Source organism: Baudoinia panamericana, assembly GCF_000338955.1.
Source record: "Baudoinia panamericana UAMH 10762 unplaced genomic scaffold BAUCOscaffold_13, whole genome shotgun sequence".
Classification (NCBI taxonomy): Eukaryota; Fungi; Ascomycota; class Dothideomycetes; order Mycosphaerellales; family Teratosphaeriaceae; genus Baudoinia; species Baudoinia panamericana.
Window position 1 is genome coordinate 546,993 of NW_006911269.1, and position 19,568 is coordinate 566,560.

The 19,568-nt window shown below is 54.6% G+C and overlaps 8 protein-coding genes across 8 annotated transcripts; 5 read left to right on the forward strand and 3 right to left on the reverse strand.

Annotated features, from left to right (window-relative positions):
- Positions 1–1,706: 1,706 nt before the first annotated feature.
- On the forward strand, positions 1,707–2,807 carry BAUCODRAFT_77772 (uncharacterized protein; the record flags this gene model as incomplete). Its single annotated transcript, XM_007682278.1, has 1 exon — positions 1,707–2,807. A coding segment is annotated over one exon (1,101 nt), but the record flags the coding sequence as incomplete, so codon positions are not given.
- Positions 2,808–3,035: 228 nt separating this feature from the next.
- BAUCODRAFT_115762 (uncharacterized protein) lies at positions 3,036–4,453 on the reverse strand (the record flags this gene model as incomplete). Its single annotated transcript, XM_007682506.1, has 3 exons — positions 3,921–4,453; positions 3,462–3,859; positions 3,036–3,251 (listed from the first exon to the last, which is right to left on the reverse strand). The coding sequence occupies exons 1-3, from the start codon at positions 4,324–4,326 to the stop codon at positions 3,036–3,038; spliced, it is 1,020 nt and encodes a 339-aa protein (XP_007680696.1). The 5' UTR covers positions 4,327–4,453.
- A 1,036-nt stretch (positions 4,454–5,489) lies between these two features.
- On the forward strand, positions 5,490–6,942 carry BAUCODRAFT_27601 (glycoside hydrolase family 5 protein; the record flags this gene model as incomplete). Its single annotated transcript, XM_007682113.1, has 4 exons — positions 5,490–5,565; positions 5,620–6,287; positions 6,341–6,455; positions 6,512–6,942. 4 exons carry the CDS (start codon positions 5,490–5,492, stop codon positions 6,940–6,942), a joined length of 1,290 nt encoding a protein of 429 aa, XP_007680303.1.
- Positions 6,943–7,301: 359 nt separating this feature from the next.
- On the forward strand, positions 7,302–8,747 carry BAUCODRAFT_38322 (uncharacterized protein). The gene is made up of 3 exons (XM_007682188.1): positions 7,302–7,746; positions 7,806–8,182; positions 8,235–8,747. Exons 1-3 carry the CDS (start codon positions 7,614–7,616, stop codon positions 8,613–8,615), a joined length of 891 nt encoding a protein of 296 aa, XP_007680378.1. The 5' UTR covers positions 7,302–7,613; the 3' UTR covers positions 8,616–8,747.
- A 172-nt stretch (positions 8,748–8,919) lies between these two features.
- Positions 8,920–11,991, forward strand: BAUCODRAFT_38324 (uncharacterized protein). Its single transcript, XM_007682189.1, has one exon. The coding sequence runs from the start codon at positions 9,091–9,093 to the stop codon at positions 11,902–11,904; it is 2,814 nt and encodes a 937-aa protein (XP_007680379.1). The 5' UTR covers positions 8,920–9,090; the 3' UTR covers positions 11,905–11,991.
- An 86-nt stretch (positions 11,992–12,077) lies between these two features.
- On the forward strand, positions 12,078–14,766 carry BAUCODRAFT_284405 (uncharacterized protein). The gene has a single exon (XM_007682507.1). The coding sequence runs from the start codon at positions 12,364–12,366 to the stop codon at positions 14,476–14,478; it is 2,115 nt and encodes a 704-aa protein (XP_007680697.1). The 5' UTR covers positions 12,078–12,363; the 3' UTR covers positions 14,479–14,766.
- A 592-nt stretch (positions 14,767–15,358) lies between these two features.
- On the reverse strand, positions 15,359–17,441 carry BAUCODRAFT_284403 (uncharacterized protein). Its single transcript, XM_007682508.1, has one exon. The coding sequence runs from the start codon at positions 17,238–17,240 to the stop codon at positions 15,489–15,491; it is 1,752 nt and encodes a 583-aa protein (XP_007680698.1). The 5' UTR covers positions 17,241–17,441; the 3' UTR covers positions 15,359–15,488.
- Positions 17,442–19,352, reverse strand: BAUCODRAFT_284402 (uncharacterized protein). Its single transcript, XM_007682509.1, has one exon. It carries the CDS (start codon positions 19,170–19,172, stop codon positions 17,643–17,645), a length of 1,530 nt encoding a protein of 509 aa, XP_007680699.1. The 5' UTR covers positions 19,173–19,352; the 3' UTR covers positions 17,442–17,642.
- Between the last annotated feature and the right edge of the window lie 216 nt (positions 19,353–19,568).

Below are 19,568 nucleotides of genomic sequence, written 5' to 3' on the forward strand. Positions count from 1 at the left end.
CCGAGTTTCTCGCCAAGTTTGGCAGTTTGCGAAGAGCACAAACTGAAAAGTTTGTCGCGGAAGACGTACTTAAGAACAATATCCTCCGAGGCAAGTCCGATCTTACAAAAACTGGTGGCCCTGTCAAAACTCCGCGACGAGATGAACTAAAAGAGTCTCTGCTCGCTAAGAAGGAAGACTGGAAGAAGGCCAAAGACGAGGGCAGAGAGCTTCCTGGTGCGGCTTATGAGCGCAAGAGCGGTACTGCACCAGCCACGCCCAGCAAGCCAGAAGCGTTAGCCAAGAGAGAGGTACTTGGGAAGTTCGACAGCACTCGAACGCCGTCTAATGCAGAGAAGGAAAGAGGATCCACCTCCGAAGCGTTAGCGACGCACAAAACACTGGAGGACAAGCCTATGGTCGAACTCCCTGTACTGAAGAGAGAGACACCGCTGCCGGCAGTAGATACGGCCACTTTCGAGCATCTATCGAAGCAGAGAAGCGCGCCTGGCATCATCGAGCATAAGCTGTCTGCTGAGAGCAGCAGACTCGCTGCGCGATTCAACCCGGGACTTGCAGGTATGTTGGCCCGTGGCCCGCCGTCCATCGCCAGCAGCTCCAATGCGCCTTCGCGCTCCGAAAGCCCGGCTATCCCGGAGCGAACAGCTACATCCGCATTGAGTGCAGATGCTGAACCTGAAGCCAGCGGTCCGCTTACCGACATGCGGAAAGGTAGAGCGAGAGGTCCAAGACGAGGCAAGTCTGGCGGTGGCGTTGCTTGCTTAAATACGGACGATGAGCCTGCCGCCTCCGATGCACCGGCAACAGCTGGGCTGTCAACAGTGAGAGACGAACAGCCAGTTGTTGAGGTGCATACCCCGAAGCCTCGAGCTCCTCCAGGATCAGCCGCCGCTCTCATGACAGCCTCGCTGAGCCGTCCGCTTATTCCTCAGGTGCAGCAATCGAAACCAGCCACGCCAGCCAAATCGAGAGATGTTTCTGCAAATGCTGCTGTCCATGGCACACCGGACGTATCGCCAGCTGTCCCAGAATTTGCTGGCTTTTCATCAGATGCAAAGTCTGCGCCAGCAGTCAGTCAAGAAGACAATAAAGAGAATGCACACTCGGGAGCACCTTCTGTTAAATCTGCTGCCTCCCGCTGGGGCAGACAAGCCAACGGCCACAAGATGGAGCCCCCACCTCAGATCAAGTTACCAAGCGCCAGTGATGAGGGCACGGCAGCACGAAACAATGGGCTCGGCATTTCCGCGCCGATCGCGAAGCCCTCCGTCTCGACACCTCCGGCTTCCGCAGGTCTTCCACCGAAGCCGGCAAAGCCATCTCGAGTGGTGAGCGGCCAGCTGCAGGAGGCAAAGCCAAATAAAGGTGTGTGACTAATTTCAGTATATTCGTCAAGCCTTTCATTCATACTGCGCTCTGACACGATTTGTAGTCCCTTGAAAAGCTTGAACACTGATTAGACTCAAGGGAGCGTGAGCAATCCACGTCAGCCCACCGAGGTTGAACAAGAGCTCGCCCGCATCTTTGGCGGTCTTCCGATCTCATCCGCCCACTTAGCCATAGACATTACTCCAGCGCTCTCAGCTGCGACTGGTGGGGCGTTAGACGTGGCGCGAACGCTGCGCAAGAGCATACAGGAAGTTCGACCCGACGGCTCGCTCAGAAGCGTGAGCCAGCATGATGAGTACACGCTCTATGATGAGGTCGTCTATGTCTCCAGCCACACCTTCGCCAACGCGGCTGGTGTTCGCAAAGCCGAGGTATTCATCTGGAGCGGCAGCGCGTCAACAGATTCGGGAATCGCATCCGCGCAGCTTGCTGCTAAACGAGTGTTGCGCGAATCCGGGGCGTCTGCACCGGTGACAATACGGCAAGGCTACGAGACCTCACCGTTCCTCCAGGCGCTTGGCGGCGTTGTCATCACGCGCAGAGGTGCACCGGAAGGCGCGTCGAAGCAGTACATCCTCTGCGGACGCAAGCATCTGGGCCACATTGTGTTCGATGAGGTCGACTTCGGCGTACAATCTCTTTGCGCAGGCTTCACCTATATCATCTCGTATCCTGTTACAGTTCACCGGACGAAGCTATACCTCTGGAAAGGCTCAGCTTGGTCCACAGAGGAGATCGGTGCCGCTCGCTTGGTCGGCATGGATCTTAGCGAAAGTGGCGAGATGATTGAAGTGGATCACGGTGCCGAGTTTCCAAGCTTCTTGAAGATCTTCGGCGCTGATACAGAGAAGACTAGCATATCGAAGTCGACACATACGTGGGACTGCAAAGCACAAGCGCTAGATGGGTACTTCCCGTCACTGTTCAGAGTACAGCAAATCGAGCAGAAAGTTGGGTACTTCAGCGGCTTGTTCAGACGGCCAAGCTGGCAAAGCAGATCTCCATCGCCATCGCCAATACGAGAAGATACGAAGATGGAGCTGAAGCGAATTATACCCTTCACGCAACAAGACCTAGAGGCGGAAGGCATCTACATCCTCAACGCTTATGGTCAGATATTCGTCCTATACGGTCCACTATTTCCATCGCAGACAACTAATGCACGAAACACGATGCTGGGATATGCACTTCTATCAGCGTCAAATATCGCGAAGAACCGCTTTGTTGAAACAGCGCCCCGAGCACTTGTGCTCACAGCTGGCATACCGCAAGAGTTCAAGATGTTGTTCCGGCATTGGGATGAAGGCAGAGGTCTCTGGGGCACGGGTGGGCTTATGGCAGGTTCGTTGGCACATGGCGGCGCTGAAGTAACGACGATGCCGCTAGATGTGGTTACCGAAGCAGTGTGTCTTCGGTGATCAAGTGCTGCTTGTCCTCTCAGCGAAGCATAGTATTGTCTTTCGCTTCGCACGCGGCCTGTGTACAGTTGTGCTTCGTGTACAGTGGAAGAGAGGGCTTGGGACTCTATAAAAGAACGGCGTGGAAGACGCAGTGACCTGTTCCAAGCCTTGTGTGGAGTGCAACATGGCGTGAAGCTGATGTCTGCGTCTGTCTCAGGATTTGACCGTCGTACCCTTCTAGCTTGCTCATGGCGGCGGATCTATGTCCAAGCCCTCGACAGTAAGCTTGAACGCATCATTCCTGGAATAGCTGCCAGCAACGTCTAGATCAAGCCGCCCACGGTCGCAGTCATCGAAATCGACGTCACTAACGAGCAGACCGCCGTCTTCAACGTCCAAGAGCGGCTCCATGATCACATTACCCATCGGGCCAATGATGCACGAGCCTCCTCTACAGGCAAACTCATCGCCAGCGTCATGACGAGCGTAATGCGCCGGCGCAGAAGGTGCTTCGGTATGCACACCACGATCTCCATCTGTAGCATTTACTGAGGTTGACGCCGCCGTATTCTTATCTGCGGGCAGCGTATTCTCATGCCTGTCTTCGTGGTCCGTGACTTCTTCAAGTCCTGGTTTCTGCGTGTTTGTCGAAGACAATGCCCCATTCGTAACAGACTTTTCCGGGCCTGCGGACGATGGAAAACCCGTGATCCAAGGCGGCAGGTTTCTCCGCCGCACACAGGTAATCGCACTGAGAACGACGCACCTTCCCTCATTGCCTACGGTGCGCATGAGAGGTAGCCAGGTATCACGAGCGTCAGCCGTTGGCGCCAACCAAAGATTCACGTTTTGGCTGTAAAGAGAGTACCGCAGCAACGGCATCATATTCTCCCAGCAAATCGCGGCTGCCATCGTGAGCTTCACACCTTTGATGCGCGTAGTTACAGCCCGCAGCGTTGAGGGGTGACCTTGTGCCCAGACCAGGCGCTCGCTACCAGTGGGCATGACCTTGCGTCTTTTGCCTATACAGCCCATGCGGGGGCATACATAGACGACAGCACAGTACAAGCCTACACAGCATTAGTGGGATGTAGTACACATGAGGTGACAAGACTACGAAGCGCTGCTTACTCCCACCACTCCTCTCGACCAATCCGGTCACTACAAACACTCCGGTTTCTTTTGCCACACGCTCCAAGTACTCACGCGTGCCATCCCCGCGGAAGTCATCCCCCTTCGCCACTGGCAACCGCCGCTCGATCCAATCATCGCCAGCACCTTTGGGAGTGTCGCCAAGGTCAACACACGAACGGAAATACTGGAGGAATTGCTCGCGTCCCTGATCTGTTCGTGAACCAACGGTGGCGCCGAAGTCACAAGACCGCGGATAGCCACCAAGGAAAGCTTCCGGAAAAAGAATGAGGTCAACTCCGCGAGCTGCTGCCTCTCGCGTGGTCGCCGCAAGTGAAGACAGCGTTTCACTGAGTGTGGCTAGAGTGCGCGACTGAGAGACTGCAAGTCTAAGCTTCCGAGGCATCCTTTGCAGCCCCACGAGCAATCTCAGAAGCTGAATGAAGTAATTTGGGCTTCTCAGCTGCCTATACAAAGCTCGAGTTCCGCAAGCGAGGATTGCAGAGGAGGGTCATGGGGCCGCCAGAGGCTGAGAGCAGAGGTTAGGCAGAATGGGTAGAGTGAGGTTCAAGCCCCGCTTCAATGCTTCGTCCCCGTCCCCGTCCCGCTGCGGGCAATGATCGGCATTGCATGTGTCTCGGCTCGATCAGCCCTGTATCAAGCGAGCCACTCCGCTTAATGCATCTATCATTCCAGTCAAACTCTGTCCACCTGCGTCACGACTGCTGCAGCATACCCTGCGGGCAGCATTGCATTCCGTCGACGATCGTCTGAGACTTGTACCAAGTAACATGGGACGACCTTTCATCCTCACCCTGAGTCCCACGTGGAGGCATCTGCACAGATCCCTGTGACAGATTGCGATCGTTTCAGCCGGCCACTCCCTGGAGCCATCAATCAATCTTGATGAGACGACCAGGATATATATTACGTCTCATACCCTGCGTCACCAGCCTACGTCCAGATCAAGGACAGTGGAAGCGAGCACCGTGCCCTGCCTCAACCCAGATCGCACCTATGCACCATTCCGCCGCTTCTGCATTCACAAATCCCATGGCAACAAGACGCGATGATGTGCTTCAAACGGAGCGTGCCCCGGCTCCCATCAGCTTTGCAGCCTCCGTCCATTCCTTATGCTGCAGAAGGTGCTACACGGCCTATACCGTACCGCAGGTCCTTGCCATTTCTTCGGGAGTACGTCCCGTCACGCCCGGGGCGCTCGCTCTCGTTTAACGTAAACTGGCCCACCTTTGGGCGGCCAGACAGATCTTAGCGCCGAGCGATCTGTGTCTTGTATATTGCGAGAGCTACTGGACCATCTCCAGATACATGTAAGTGGCGTTGCACAGGCTCAGCGAGTATGTTTCGCACAGATGTACACCGGGCCTCGGTCGCGGAAGGCGAGCAGGTTGTCTGCTGTACTACTCCGTACGGGTATAAGTACTTTACAACCGCCGCCAAAGGCATAAAGATATTGTCACAGCATCAAGAGTCCCTTGTTCCTTCCCTCTTTCTAGTATCCAGTACAGCTTGTACAACTTCACTCCCGACTGGATGTCGACGTTCAGTATGAAGACCACTCTTCTTGCCCTGGCGGCGGCTGCTGGTACGGCTGTTGCCCAGAATGCCGCGTACAGCCAGTGTGGTGAGTTCCACATGTTGAGATGCTTCGCTGGAGGATATTGCTGAAGCCCTGTAGGCGGGCAGAACTGGACTGGATCAACGACCTGTGTTGCGGGCTACAGCTGCGTTGCCCAGAATGCCTACTACTCCCAGTGTGTCCCAAGCTCGTCCTCTACCACGGCGGCAACCTCGAAAACCTCTACATCGTCGAGCAGCACCAAAGCAAGCACCCCTGCCACTACTTCTACAAAAGCTACTTCTGCGACTACCACGACGACGAAGACGACCAGCACCGCCGCCTCGACACCTGCCAGCACCGGCCACGTGCAATACGCCGGCGTCAATATCGCAGGCTTCGATTTCGGTTGCGGTACTGATGGTACATGCACCACCTCAAGCGTCGTCCCACCAGGAGCTAATGGCAACGGTCAAATGAACCACTTCGTCAAGGACGATGGACTGAATGCCTTCCGTCTGCCCGTTGGCTGGCAATATCTGGTCAACAACAACCTTGGTGGTACACTCGACGCTACTAACTTTGCGAACTACGATGCTCTTGTCCAGGGTTGCCTGTCTTCCGGTGCAGCACTGTGCATTATCGATGTCCATAACTATGCTCGGTGGAACGGTGCAATCATCGGCCAGGGTGGTCCGACCAACGCACAGTTCGTCAGTCTGTGGTCGCAGTTGGCTACCAAGTATGCCACCAACTCCAAAATTGCTTTTGGTATTATGAATGAGCCGGTATGTCAGTCTTGCTGCAGCATATTCGAACGTGGGCACTGACAGGATCGTAGCATGATCTCACCATCAGCACCTGGGCAGCTACTGTCCAGGCCGTGGTGACTGCCATCCGTCAAGCTGGCGCCACCTCTCAGAAGATTCTGTTGCCTGGTACTCAGTATACCAGTGGTGAGTAGTCGAGGAGTCTAGGGATTGTTAGGAGTGATACTGATGCATCTTGCTAGCTGCTGCGTTCATCTCGGACGGCTCTGCTGCTGCTCTGAACACTGTCACGAACCCTGACGGCACCACGACGAACCTTATCTTTGACGTTCACCAGTACCTTGACAGTGACAACTCCGGCACTCACTCGAATTGTGTCACCAACAACTCGGCCAGCTTCACTACCCTTGCTCAGTGGCTCAGGCAAAACGGAAGGCAGGCGATCTTGACCGAGACTGGCGGTGGGCCGAGCGACTCGTCGTGCTTGACGGATGTCTGTCAGGAGCTTGACACGCTCAATACGAACAGTGACGTATACTTGGGCTGGATCGGCTGGGGTGCCGGCTCATTTGACACAAGCTATGTCTTGTCTGAGACACCAACTGTGAGTGGCAGCACCTACACGGACCAGAAGCTTGTTACGCAGTGCATTGCTGGAAAGTTCAAGAAGTGATGGGTCGTGCTATGTGCATTCGAGCTTTTGAGAGTTTCGATTCCGGCGCAAGTGCTTGGATGTAGTTAGTTTGCAGAATGTTCCATAGTACGAAAACCGAGCGTGTTTGAGACACCGCTTCTAGCCTCGATGGGGTTTGCTCCGTAGGGTGGTTTGGTGTCTGCAACAGCTCGACGCAGAAGTGATGCGCTGCCAACGCTACTGTGCACGTGACCCAAAGCCCCGGAAGCGGGCTATCAATCGGCCGAGGTGTGCTGCCGGAATCTCGCGGGACAGTTTTACGGCAACAGGCTGTTTACTGCGATCGCACTGCTTGTGAAGCTTTGCTGGTGGCACGAGACCAACCTCAGCACTTCCGGATGAGCGACAGTTTGCACTTTACGTATATTGCTGGCTTTGGAATTACGCTTCGAGCCTCCGGAAAGCACAACTGGACGGTTTTGGCGGTTAGGTGGGCAGGCGCACCACCTTCACCCAGTCAGCCTTGCTTCCACTAGGAGGGCAGCATAAGACCTCCGACACGTGTGCTGCTGCGTTAAAGGACTAAGGGTACCTTGGTCTGCAGTGACGTTACGGTGATACTTGGACCGGCCGTTGCGAACAATATCCAAGTGGTAGCGAGCAAAGGTTGCTGGTGTAACCAGGCTTTCAAGGCAGTGAATCGACGCAGTATGGGTGACAAGGTGGAAATACCCATGCCCAACGGCAGGCCTATGAACGGAGAGTCAAAAGGTCCGGTAGCAGGCTCTAGCGTGGACGAGCAGACACATGAGAACATTTACCTCTTCGTGCCGAATTTAATTGGTACGCTTGTGGTGTATTACAATGTCCAACGTCAGACCGGAGCTGATGCGAAACGGTAGGCTACATTCGAGTCGTATTGTGCATTGCTTCTCTCTACTTCATGCCCTTACATCCGCGACGATGCTCTTTCCTGTATTCTGTCTCATGTCTTCTGGACGCAGTCGACGGCATAGCAGCACGCCAATTCCAGCAGTCGACAAGATTTGGGGCGGTCCTCGATATGGTTACGGATCGATGTACTACAACGTGTCTGCTGGTGTTCTTGGCGACAGCCAAGCCTGCCTACAGCATGATCTTTCAAGGTCTGATTAGTCTGGATTTGGCGAGCCACTACATGCATATGTACGCTACATTAGCCATGGGAGGACAAGGACAGAGCCATAAGAACGTTAGCGCAGATCGGAGCTGGATCATGAACACATACTACACGAACAAGGTATGGATGTTTATACACCAATACTGCATCATGCTTGCTCACATATTCACAGACGGTCCTCTTCACCTGCTGTGCTGGCAACGAACTATTCTTCATCGCTCTCTATCTTCTTTGCTTCAGCTCGCCGAAGATCACGCCGGCGCTCCTACCTCCGGTAGGTGGCTCACCAGTCACCCCGGCCAATCCGGTACCCTCACTACTGTTCCCAAGCCCCTTCAGCGCGGGAGCTATGGAAATGGCACGAGCGAACAAGATGGACAGTACGGTGCCATGGATCCTTACAGCCGCAAGCCTCCCGATAATGCTGGTGAAACAATGGATAAATGTGCTTCAACTGGTGAAGGCAAGCCAATGGTTGGCGGAAGGCGACCGGCGGGATCGAGTAAGCGTCCTTAGCGAGAAGAAAGCACGGAAGCTGCAGAAGCGGCAATGAGTGGCGTGGTGGCTGCTGTATGATATGTGGTTTTGATGCAAAGCATGCTTGTCAAATTAGCGCGGAGTTTCGGTGTGGCTGTAAAGAGGCATGAAGTACATATTTCGGAAATTGCATATTGTTTGCGATCAATAAAAGCATCGGTACTAGCTCCCTCTTCGTTCTTAGCCCCCAAAGATGGTTGTTCAATGCTCTGTGATGCCACGTGACATTGAGGCTTAATAACCGGGCCGACCCGGTAGACTCCGCTTTCGACGTCGAAAGTGCGAGAAGCAGGGAAGGCACGAGCAGCTGCGAGCATCCACTAGCATCACGGTGATTTTTCCGCTGTTGGACAGCACATTGGGCGCATAAGTACATCTTCCACTTCCACTTCCCACTTCTCCTCCCAGATCAATCTTGTGTACAAATACATTGACGGCGTCGAGGCCAATTCAGGATTGTTACAGACAGTGACTACATCAACACAACGAACATGGCATCCGGCATGCAGTTCACAGACCGGGCAACTCAAGCGCTGAGTGATGCCCAGGATCTGGCAACCCAGTATGCCCACTCACAAATGCTACCCATCCACCTTGGCGTAGCATTACTCGACCCTCCTCCGGATCAGTCGAAGGATCAACAAACCAACCATGCACACGAATCGCACGCGACCTCTTCGGCACCGCTATTCAAGCAAGTGGTCGAGCGCGCCCACGGTGATCCGCAACTACTCGATCGGGCGTTGAAGAAGGCGTTGGTAAGGTTGCCGAGTCAAGACCCTCCGCCAGAAAGCGTCAGCGTTTCGCCAGCCTTCAGCAAAGTGTTACGCGCTGCGAACGAGCTGTCCAAGACCCAGAAAGACAGTTACATTGCCGTCGATCACCTGATTCAGTGCTTGGTGCAAGACGCGACGGTCCAGCGATGTCTTGCAGAATCCAATGTGCCGAACACTAAGCTCATCGACACTGCCATACAACAGATTCGCGGCACCAGGCGAGTCGACAGCAAGACGGCTGATGCCGAAGAGGAGCACGAGAATCTGAAGAAGTTCACCATCGACATGACAGCACTGGCACGAGAGGGCAAGATGGACCCGGTCATCGGCCGTGAGGAAGAGATTAGGCGGGTGATTCGGATCCTGTCAAGGCGAACGAAGAATAACCCAGTTCTCATTGGCGAGCCGGGTGTTGGCAAGACCACTGTTGTCGAGGGTCTGGCGCAGCGGATTGTTAATGCAGATGTGCCAGCAAACCTCGCTGCATGCAAGCTTCTTTCTCTGGATGTCGGCTCGCTCGTGGCGGGCTCGAAGTACAGAGGTGAATTCGAGGAGCGCATGAAGGGAGTGCTTAAAGAGATTGAAGACAGCAAAGAGATGATCGTGCTCTTCGTGGACGAAATCCACCTGCTTATGGGCGCGGGTAGCTCAGGCGAAGGAGGTATGGATGCCGCCAACCTGCTCAAGCCTATGCTCGCTCGTGGCCAACTTCACTGCATCGGTGCGACCACGCTTGCCGAATACAGGAAGTACATTGAGAAAGATCAAGCTTTCGAGCGTCGGTTCCAGCAAGTTCTGGTGAAGGAACCGAGCGTCCCCGAGACGGTCTCCATTTTACGTGGATTAAAGGAGAAGTACGAGGTCCACCACGGTGTCACTATCTTGGATGGTGCCATTGTTGCCGCAGCCACTCTCGCCTCGCGCTACCTGACGCAACGCAGACTGCCAGACTCAGCTGTCGATCTCATCGACGAAGCAGCGGCAGCCGTCCGAGTGACACGCGAGTCACAGCCCGAAGTACTCGACAACATGGAGCGAAAGCTACGTCAGCTCGAGATTGAAATTCACGCTCTTGAACGCGAGAAGGACGATGCGTCCAAGACCCGCTTGAGCCACGCCAAGGCCGAGAAGGCCAATACAGAGGAAGAACTTAAGCCGCTGCGGGAGAAGTACGAAAGCGAGAAAGCTCGCTCAAAAGAGATCCAAGAGCAGAAGATCAAACTAGACCAGCTAAAGGTGAAACAGCAAGAAGCAGAGCGTACGCGCGATCTTCAGACTGCTTCTGATCTTAAGTACTACGCCATTCCCGACGTAGAAGCCCGCATTGAGCAGCTAGAGCACCAGAAGAAGGAAGTTGAGCAATCAGAGTCTGGGCGCCGAGGCAGCGTTGACGAGAAGCTGGTCGCAGACGCTGTTGGGCCCGACCAAATCAACGAGATCGTTGCACGCTGGACCGGTATCCCAGTTACCAGACTGAAGACTACCGAGAAGGATAAGCTGCTGCAAATGGAGAAGGTACTAGGTGCACAAGTTGTCGGTCAGAAAGAGGCGGTCACCTCGGTTGCCAATGCAATCAGATTGCAGCGCTCTGGTCTCAGCAACCCAGGTCAGCCACCGTCGTTCCTCTTCTGCGGTCCGTCTGGTACTGGTAAAACACTTCTTACCAAGGCACTGGCCGAGTTTTTGTTCGACGATCCCAAGGCCATGATCCGTCTCGACATGTCCGAGTATCAGGAGCGTCACTCACTATCACGCATGATCGGCGCACCACCCGGCTACGTTGGCCATGACGCAGGAGGTCAGCTAACGGAAGCACTCCGTCGTCGGCCCTTCAGCATCTTGCTATTTGATGAAGTCGAGAAAGCAGCCAAAGAAGTCCTTACCGTGCTACTTCAACTCATGGACGACGGTCGCATTACCGATGGGCAAGGTCGTGTCATTGATGCGCGCAACTGCATTGTCGTCATGACCTCCAATCTCGGCGCCGAATACCTCAGCCGGCCTAATGCTCCGGACGGGCGCATCGATCCGACGACAAAGGAGCTAGTCATGAATGCGCTCCGCAACTACTTCCTACCCGAGTTCCTCAATCGCATCAGCAGCATTGTCATCTTCAACAGACTTTCGAAGAAGGAAATCCGCAAGATCGTCGACGTGCGGCTTACCGAAATCCAGCAGCGGCTCACAAGCAATGGCAGAAACGTTAAGATTCAGCTCAGTGATGCGGTCAAAGACTACCTCGGCTCCGCTGGGTACTCGCCTGCGTACGGTGCTCGACCTCTGCAACGGCTTATTGAGAAGGAGGTGCTCAATCGCTTGGCTGTACTCATCTTGAGAGGTGCGGTCCGAGATGGTGAAACTGCACGAGTCGTGCTGGAAGATGGTCACATTCAAGTACTGCCGAACCACGGCGAGAGTGACATTGAGGATATTGACGGAGATAGCGAGATGTGGGATGGGGATGAGGATGACGCTGTCGAAGAAATTCAGCGCAACGGTGACGGCGGTGAGATGGATCTTTATGACTGAATGAATGCATGCATTAACGATGCATGACTTTTGCTCAAGCGTTCAAGCGACGGAACGGCGGTTATAGGTGGAGATTCATTGCCATGATGTATCTAGTTAAGATAGATCTGACGAAAGGCTTTAACTATACATTGACACGTGCAGGTCGCCGAGACCGTTTGTGCCAGCTCCACAGACGCTTGCCAAACGCTCTTTCCTCTCCCTTCGCACCACATGAGCTTCCATCATGCCCACTTCGCCCTTGAATTGCCTGACTCGCACATGCGTCCGGTCCTACACAAATCGGTAGCGCCAGCCTGAAACAGTAACATTGCGCTCTTGGCCCCACCATCCTCTTGTGTACTGGAACCAGGGCATGCGCGCATCCGTGTTGGTGCGGCTGAAGACGAGCTTTCGCATATCATGTTCTTGCTCTCGCCCACAGTGTTTCTCCCACTCTCTTAGCTTTCCTACTCCGCCATGCCACAACTCTCCGACGATGTGACTATTGCGGCCCTCGTGATCTCGCTGATTGCTCTCGGTGTTTCTTACATGCAGCTCACCCAGCAGATCTTGTCGACCGTGTCAGCTTTTCGTTGCTGCTCTTACCAAGTCATTGGACCATGGTATCGCAGACGAAGTCTACGGCCGCGATTTTTCGAGCTCAGGCTTGAGCTTCGCTACGAGACACCAAAGATTGTGCTGGTAACGCCTGATGAGCTTAAAGATCACGCTAACCAGCAGGAAAAGTCTGTGAGCCTGATGTTCGGCCCTGAGCTCAATGGTAATAAGAAATATCGGGAGCTTGACGACACTGTACATGGCGAGTGGATTCCTGATATGCAACCAGCGACAAACATGACGGCTCCGTCCATGCGGAAACTGGCCACATCTATGGACGGTCAAGGATCCGAACTCGAGATGGCGATACCGCCGCCCACCGATCGTGTATCAAATGCAAGACATAACCCCAAAACTTACGGCTTCTGGACCGCCAAACAGAAACCGCAGCCGAAGAGCCGACGGAGAGGGCGGAAGGTCGGTGTTAGAGAGACCGAAATACTAGCGACCTGGCTGAGGTTCATGTACGAGATTCACTCCGTCTATGTGGGTTACTTCCCAGAAGGTTGTACTGCAGAATGCAACAGCCGACGGAAAGTGTGCGGAGGCAAGAGTCCACGAAACCCTGAAGCCCCATGCGCGGACAACCACGCTCGCACAGAGCCAGCAGCGATTTATTGCAAATGGAGCTGGGACTTCATGCCAGATGACCTTATCCGGCCGCTTGCTAGAATTGATTTAGGTGACATGGTCGTGATAGCACTACGGCTTGGTATGCGATGGCGGTCACTCGATCCCGGCAGCGGTAGACTGGCAGCTGAGGGTAATGGTTACAGCATTACGGCCAGCGAGGAAGGCGGCCTTGGTCTCGTAGTGCGGTTCAACGCTGGGCGGGAAGACGGCTTTCTTCCGGCCCTCGTTCCAAGTCGAGCTGTTGACAAGCTGATGTGCGGCATCATCCCAGGTGATCCGTCCCTTGTGCGCGAAGACTTTGATTTCATCGAGCGCCTAGATGGCCACAAAAGCTTGGAGGCATTGCTTACGAGAATCGGTGTCACCTATGGAGCGACGAACACCATCCTGGCGCATGGATGTCGTGAGACGAACAATGAGCTTGTTATGCTATTGTGCCCATTCTTGCCACTAAAAGGCTGTAAAATGGTGCTACATTCCTTTGCGGGTTGGGTCCAATCGATGAAAGGCGTGTTCTCGTGCTGGGAGGGCAGAGTGTGTCTGCATCGCGGCTTAGAGCAGGCGATAGCGCGATACGGTAGCTCTAAAGATTCTTCCTTGATTGCGATTCGAGAACGTCTTGATACCTTCAGGAAGGAATATGCTGACGACTACTACGTACGACGGGCCAAACGGGCGCTCACGGAGCATCATTCTTCTCCCGAAAAGCAAGAATCACTGTTGATATTCCTTCGGGACGCATTCGACCACACAACGCGGTACTTTCGAGAGAAGAGATGGCACCTCGCGGATGTAGAGAGCCGAACGCAGTATGTAGATCTTGTTGCCACACATGTATGTATGGCGGACACGGCCTGTAAGCGTGGCGAACGAGAAGCCGCGAAGAAACGCAAGGAGAAGCAGCAGCCAGTTCCTGAAGCACCGAAAACTGCAGTTGCAGAGACAGCGAAGATTGCAGTTGCAGAGATACCGAAGACTGACGACGATGAGAACATGGCGGACTGGGTTTCGAGCGAGAAGTATGAAGCATGGCTAGAAGAGGTCCGAAAGCGGTACAACGTTGCGAAGCCTGAAGAGCGTGGCGACTGGGTATCGGAGGAAGTCTTCGAGAAAGGTCTCGCCTATGTTGACGCCGTCACGAATTCGAAAAGCAACGGCATATGGAACTACATACTAGAGAAGCACAAGGACCGAGGCTTGACCCGCGAAGCAGTCGAAGAGGCTTGGTGGATGTTGATGCTTCGGGGAATCGTTTGGAGCGCCTCGACCAACGGTCTCGAACAGGTGAGCCCAGTGCCGGCGAGCTTCTATGGCGACAAGACGCCATTGTGGATAACGTAAGGACGGCGTTGATCCAAGTCAACAGCCGATTCGTCCACTGAAAACTTTGGCCGCGAGTAGCTATGCCGAGTAGCTGAGATGCTCCTTTCAACCAACCCGATATTGTTTGGTTACTGAGCATGCTCGTCCATTATGCTGCATAAAGCTCGTCTTGTTCACGCTCTGCGTGGCCTTCGTCGTCCGTAACTCACTGGCTATCATCGCCTTGACTTGGTATGGACTTCTAGGTAGCTCTTCTGATGAACCAACCATCTGCGGCGGTGGCGGAGGTCGGAGAAATCGCGCTTGCGGCATAGCTGCCTCCCACTGACGCTGACCGTCAGTTTGGTGCGATTCATGGATCGGCACGACAAGCGCCTAACTCTGGCGTGTCGCCGCTGTCTGCATGGTCTCTTAGCCAGATGTTACGGCACTGCTCCGACGCATCGAACCAGTCACCGCTCGCGGTACGACATCCGTAAGAGTCGAGACCCTGGTTATTGCCATGCCTTGAGCGTCAAGGCTCAGGCTAAACAAAGAGCATCCGGATGCGAGAGTGCCGCGGAGGCGATCTGTCACTAACTCAGGCAGTCGCCGCTAGGTCACTGTTCTCTGAAATGCCGCATCGCTGTTTGGACCGATTAGGCTGTTAGGCATAGAGACGGAGGAAGGACTGCGATAGATCATGAACAGTAGTCGTGGTCGGGTTGGCTTGACGGCTGGGCCATCGAGTTCTGTTCGACCATGCCGAAGGCCCGTGCATAGAAACATTGCAGCGCAGAGGTGTCTACGACCCTGTGCTCAGCGGTGTTCGGCATCAACACCGTACGGCTATAGCTGGCGCTGACCAGCGGGTGCGGCAACTTTAAGTGGTTGGGTCAAGAGGGCGGCGCAGGCATGACCCCGTACACCGTTTCGAGTCATCAGTTGCTCACACGCTTTTACCGCCTAGCTTTTGATGTTGTGAGTGATGCACGTCTTGAACCCAGCGCTAGCGAGACCTCGCGCCGATAAAATCCGGCCCACTCAACCTAAAGCTTGCTTGCTGATGCCCGTAAAGTCTTCAGCGGTGATAGCGCCTGTTCCAGCATCACCATAATCTCGACCAGCTTCCGCTCCATCAGCCGTGGGGCAACAATCTGGACGCTCAGTGGGCTACCAACGTATAGCCGGCGGTCCACGTCATTCCATAAGCCGCGGTTTATCGTATCCCATCCATTCAATGGAGCTTCGTTGGGCACACTACCCTCCAGGTCTGCACTGTCGAACGTCCGTACGGGGAGCACTCCGGCCGGATAGTCGAGCAGGTTGAATGCTGAGGTATAGTTAGTGGTGTTCCATCGGTCAATTGGGGGCACCGGATGCGGCGCTGCAGGGCAGATAATGACGTCTAGCATACGACCACCAGCTGTCGTTTTATCAGCCGGGGTTTGCCAGTAGCCACCTCGCTCGTGCCAAATGGCCTGAAAGCGCGTCTGAAGCTCCGTCCTCTGAGATTGTAGAGAGCGCACCTCGTCCAAGGGCTTCGCTGGCCGGCGTTTGAGGCGGGTCTGTAACCATGGCGACATTGGCTCCCCGGTTGATGCGGTGTGGTTGAACCAGGTGTTGGCACCATCAATGGACATGATGCCGTTGAAAACCTTGAGAATCTGCGGACCGAAGCTCGAGATGTCTACATCGACCACCCGGATTGCCTCCCAGGATGGCAACGTGGGCGACCTCAAGCACCTCGAAACGTCGTCTAGCAACCGCTGAATGGGCGGTAATGGTGCAACATGACCGTCTGTTCTGGCAATTCCCACTAAAAGCGGCTGTTGCACGCGCGAAGACGGTAAGGATGTCTGCAGGCTCGTTTGTTGCGCCCACGTCTGAGGAAGTACGTCCGGATCGTACATATATGGCTGACTGTCCCCGATCACTCGCAGTAGCATCTCACAGTCCTTCGCGTTACGGGCAATTGGTCCAGCTGTCGACTCGATGCCAAGCTTGCTGCTCCCGGGTGGAGCGCCTCCCTCCTGCCCAACATATGGAAGCCGGCCGTGGCTCGGCTTAACACCAACCAAGCCGTTACACATTGCAGGTATGCGAATGCTTCCACCCACATCGGTACCAATTCCCAAGGGGCTTCCTCGCATGGCGATGAGGGCGCCTTCGCCTCCCGAGCTACCACCTGCGGTGAGCTTCATATTAGTCGCGTTGAGCGTTCTACCGAAGACGTTGTTGTGGGAATCCAGAGCCATCATCGTTAGTGGAACGTTTGTCTTGCAATAAAGCACAGCACCTGCTTCCAGCAACAGATCAACAAGCGCCGAATTTGCTGCGGCAGGCTTGAAACAGAAGCCAGCGACTCCGACGGACGCATCGTAACCCTTCACTTTGAAAGAGTCCTTGATGGATATAGGGAGGCCATGTAATGGGCCTATCGGCTTGCCTTTCTCTCTGAGATACTGGTCACAGTGCTTTGCCCGCGCAATGGCATCTTCGAAAAAGATCTCAGTCAGGCAGTTGACGACTTGCTGCGCTATGGCAGCTCGTTTACAGAATGCAGTTACGACGTCCAAGCTACTGAGTCGGCCTGCTGCCAGCTCCGCAACCAGTGTAGATGCATCATAACTCTCCGTGATACGGATATCTTGTTTGCTGAGCAAGCCGCACCGACGAGGCACATCGAGCACACTGTCGTTATCTTGAAATCTCTCATTTGGGAGGCGCCACTTTTTTGGGATACGGTCAGCGCGCTCTCTCTGCTTACGAGCCGCGATATCATGCCATGTCGCTGCCATCACGAATGCCGGGCTATGCAGGCAGTGGATGAGGAGCACTACTTCGGTAGACGTTGATTATCCGTTCTGTACAATATACCAATGCATCTAGAGTGCAATGGCATCAAACATAGCCTGGTATCGTTAGCCTGAGTTGGCTGGTACTACATGGTGAGGAGTTGGCGATTGTTTGGCCGAGGCACGGCTTCGGTGAAGCTTCGGCTTCTCCCTAGCGTCCCAACTGGGAAGCCACAGATCACTGTCCGATGAAGCACAACTGCAAAAGCAATAGCACACCGTTCGTAAAACGGAGCAGCAGGCTAAGCATTACCGCTATTACTGCAGCGCACTTCAGCAGAATAATGGTCCAGCTTCTATCCACACTCTACCAATTCTACTTGGTCGTAAGATCATACCGTGACGCTAAAGACCCGGAGGCCGCTGAACCACAGGCCGTATCGCTGGCTCAGCCAGATTCATACCGCACTCCGCCTTCCAGTCCTTTGGCGTGAAGCCATCTGCCGCCTCCTTAAAAGCTGCAAGTGTGCAGAACGATTCGTCACCGTCCAAATGCTTGCCAGTTGATCGGCAATAGGGCAGCGTCACTGGCGTATCATTGTAGCGTATGCGAACGTAGTGATCGTCCAACTTGGCCCGGTCTGGAGTCGACATGCCTGCAATCGGAGTCCGAGCGGAGGTCGCAGCTACACTCGCTTTAGGTGAGGAAAAGATGGAGTACCACCAGGTCTTGTCCTTGCTCGGCCACATTGCGCCGTTACTCGAAGCTGACGCTGGCTGAGATGCTCCAGCATCTGTGCGCTTGAAAAGCTCAAAGGCGATGTTACTCGTGAAGTTTGGCCACTTATCTCTAGCAACATTGAATGCGCCAAGGCTGGTAAGCACAGCAGCGATTGTTGTGTCATGACAGCCGGCCATGCTCAGTTTGAAGTCATCTTGCACACCGACAGCACCCGAAGGTTTGCTGCTGGTAGCGCTCTCAACCATGCGTTGCGTGAGGTCGCCTACTAGGCCGCCGATGCCGAGTTTGCGGTACTCCTCCGATTCTTGATAGCCAACGAACCACTCCTCGGTGCATATCCGGTCGACATGCTCCAGGACCTTTGGGTCATAGAACTCGCTCGGTAAGTTGGTCGCCGGACCGTGTGCTCGGGTAGCATTGATTGAGTCCATGATGCCGCTCAACCTTGGATGCGAGTCGACTTTGATAACCGGACTTTCTTTTGGCATCCACTTGCCAATCTTCTTGTTAATATATGCCATCTCCGGTCCGTCGTTATAAAGCGAGGCTGTCCGCTCGGCAAACGCTGCGGACAGCTGGGCGAAGCGCTTGCAGGCGCCTTCGTTCGGGAACAGCGTCTCGTCCTGCATGCTCCTCGTCACGATGGCTTTTGGCCCGAGCCCTGCAGCCTGATTTGCTGCCGGGTACAGGCCGATAAAGGCCTGCTGCACGCTCTCCAGCGCGCGTTGTATCGGTGTGCTCCTCAGGTACACTTGTGCTTCGTTCTCAGCATCTAGACCCTTGGGCAGGAAGCCTAGTTGGTCCACGTATAGCCTTCGTATTCTTTGGCCCAGTGCAAGCGTAGTCCTGCGTCCAGGATCGGTTAGCTCGCCAGGCTGGCACACAGCATCCACCTCTCCTCTGCTGCCAGCAGCTAATGTTGGCGCGTCGTTCGCCGCAGAGGTCTCCAGCCTCCGCTTCCATTGCAGCGTGTCCCATGAACCGTTCACAGAGAGCACGACATCCTTGAAGTTCTTCGCCGCTTCGCAGTACGGCCAGTGTGCAGCTAAACCCGCATTCTTAAAGCGAGCTGACACTGGCGTTCGCTCACCATGCCGGAGGAGAATCTGAACCTGACGAAGCTCTAGATTCGCAGGGTACAGTCTTCTGAGCTCATCGTCACTATAAGGTGGGCGCGGTTGAAGGGTCGACATTCTTTAGGTTAGGTGTGGTGTAGATCCAGGATGTCCGAGACGGATATCGCGCCACTATGGTGCTACCGAGCGACCATCGCAAGCATCATTCAGGCAACCGGCCGTCGCTACAATCACACAAGGAACTACTGGTCACGAATGGGGCGTGGAGAGTGGCGGGCGCGCTGTCCTCGCTGGCTTCCACATTGGGATGCCCAGAAAGAAAGAATGCGTTGCAATGGCCGGTGTCATAAGTCGCCGCCAGCTACGGTTCCAGCACTAAACACAGCCATTGCCATTGGAGCTCACTTCCGCTCCGTTAAGCGCAATGGCAAGCTATTGAGCGAAGCATATATGCTCTGTAGCTTGGGCTGGTGAGCCATGCCGCCCACTCATGTCTGCCCGTCGTGTCAGTTG

Excerpts from the sequence above, each read along its gene's own strand:
- BAUCODRAFT_38322 (XM_007682188.1), top strand. The coding sequence starts at position 7,614 with ATGGGTGACAAGGTGGAAATACCCATGCCCAACGGCAGGCCTATGAAC. Across the intron at positions 7,747-7,805 it reads CTTCGTGCCGAATTTAATTG|GCTACATTCGAGTCGTATTG; the intron begins GTACGCTTGTGG and ends GCGAAACGGTAG. Across the intron at positions 8,183-8,234 it reads ACACATACTACACGAACAAG|ACGGTCCTCTTCACCTGCTG; the intron begins GTATGGATGTTT and ends ACATATTCACAG.
- BAUCODRAFT_38324 (XM_007682189.1), top strand. The coding sequence starts at position 9,091 with ATGGCATCCGGCATGCAGTTCACAGACCGGGCAACTCAAGCGCTGAGT.
- BAUCODRAFT_284405 (XM_007682507.1), top strand. The coding sequence starts at position 12,364 with ATGCCACAACTCTCCGACGATGTGACTATTGCGGCCCTCGTGATCTCG.
- BAUCODRAFT_284403 (XM_007682508.1), bottom strand. The coding sequence starts at position 17,240 with ATGGCAGCGACATGGCATGATATCGCGGCTCGTAAGCAGAGAGAGCGC.
- BAUCODRAFT_284402 (XM_007682509.1), bottom strand. The coding sequence starts at position 19,172 with ATGTCGACCCTTCAACCGCGCCCACCTTATAGTGACGATGAGCTCAGA.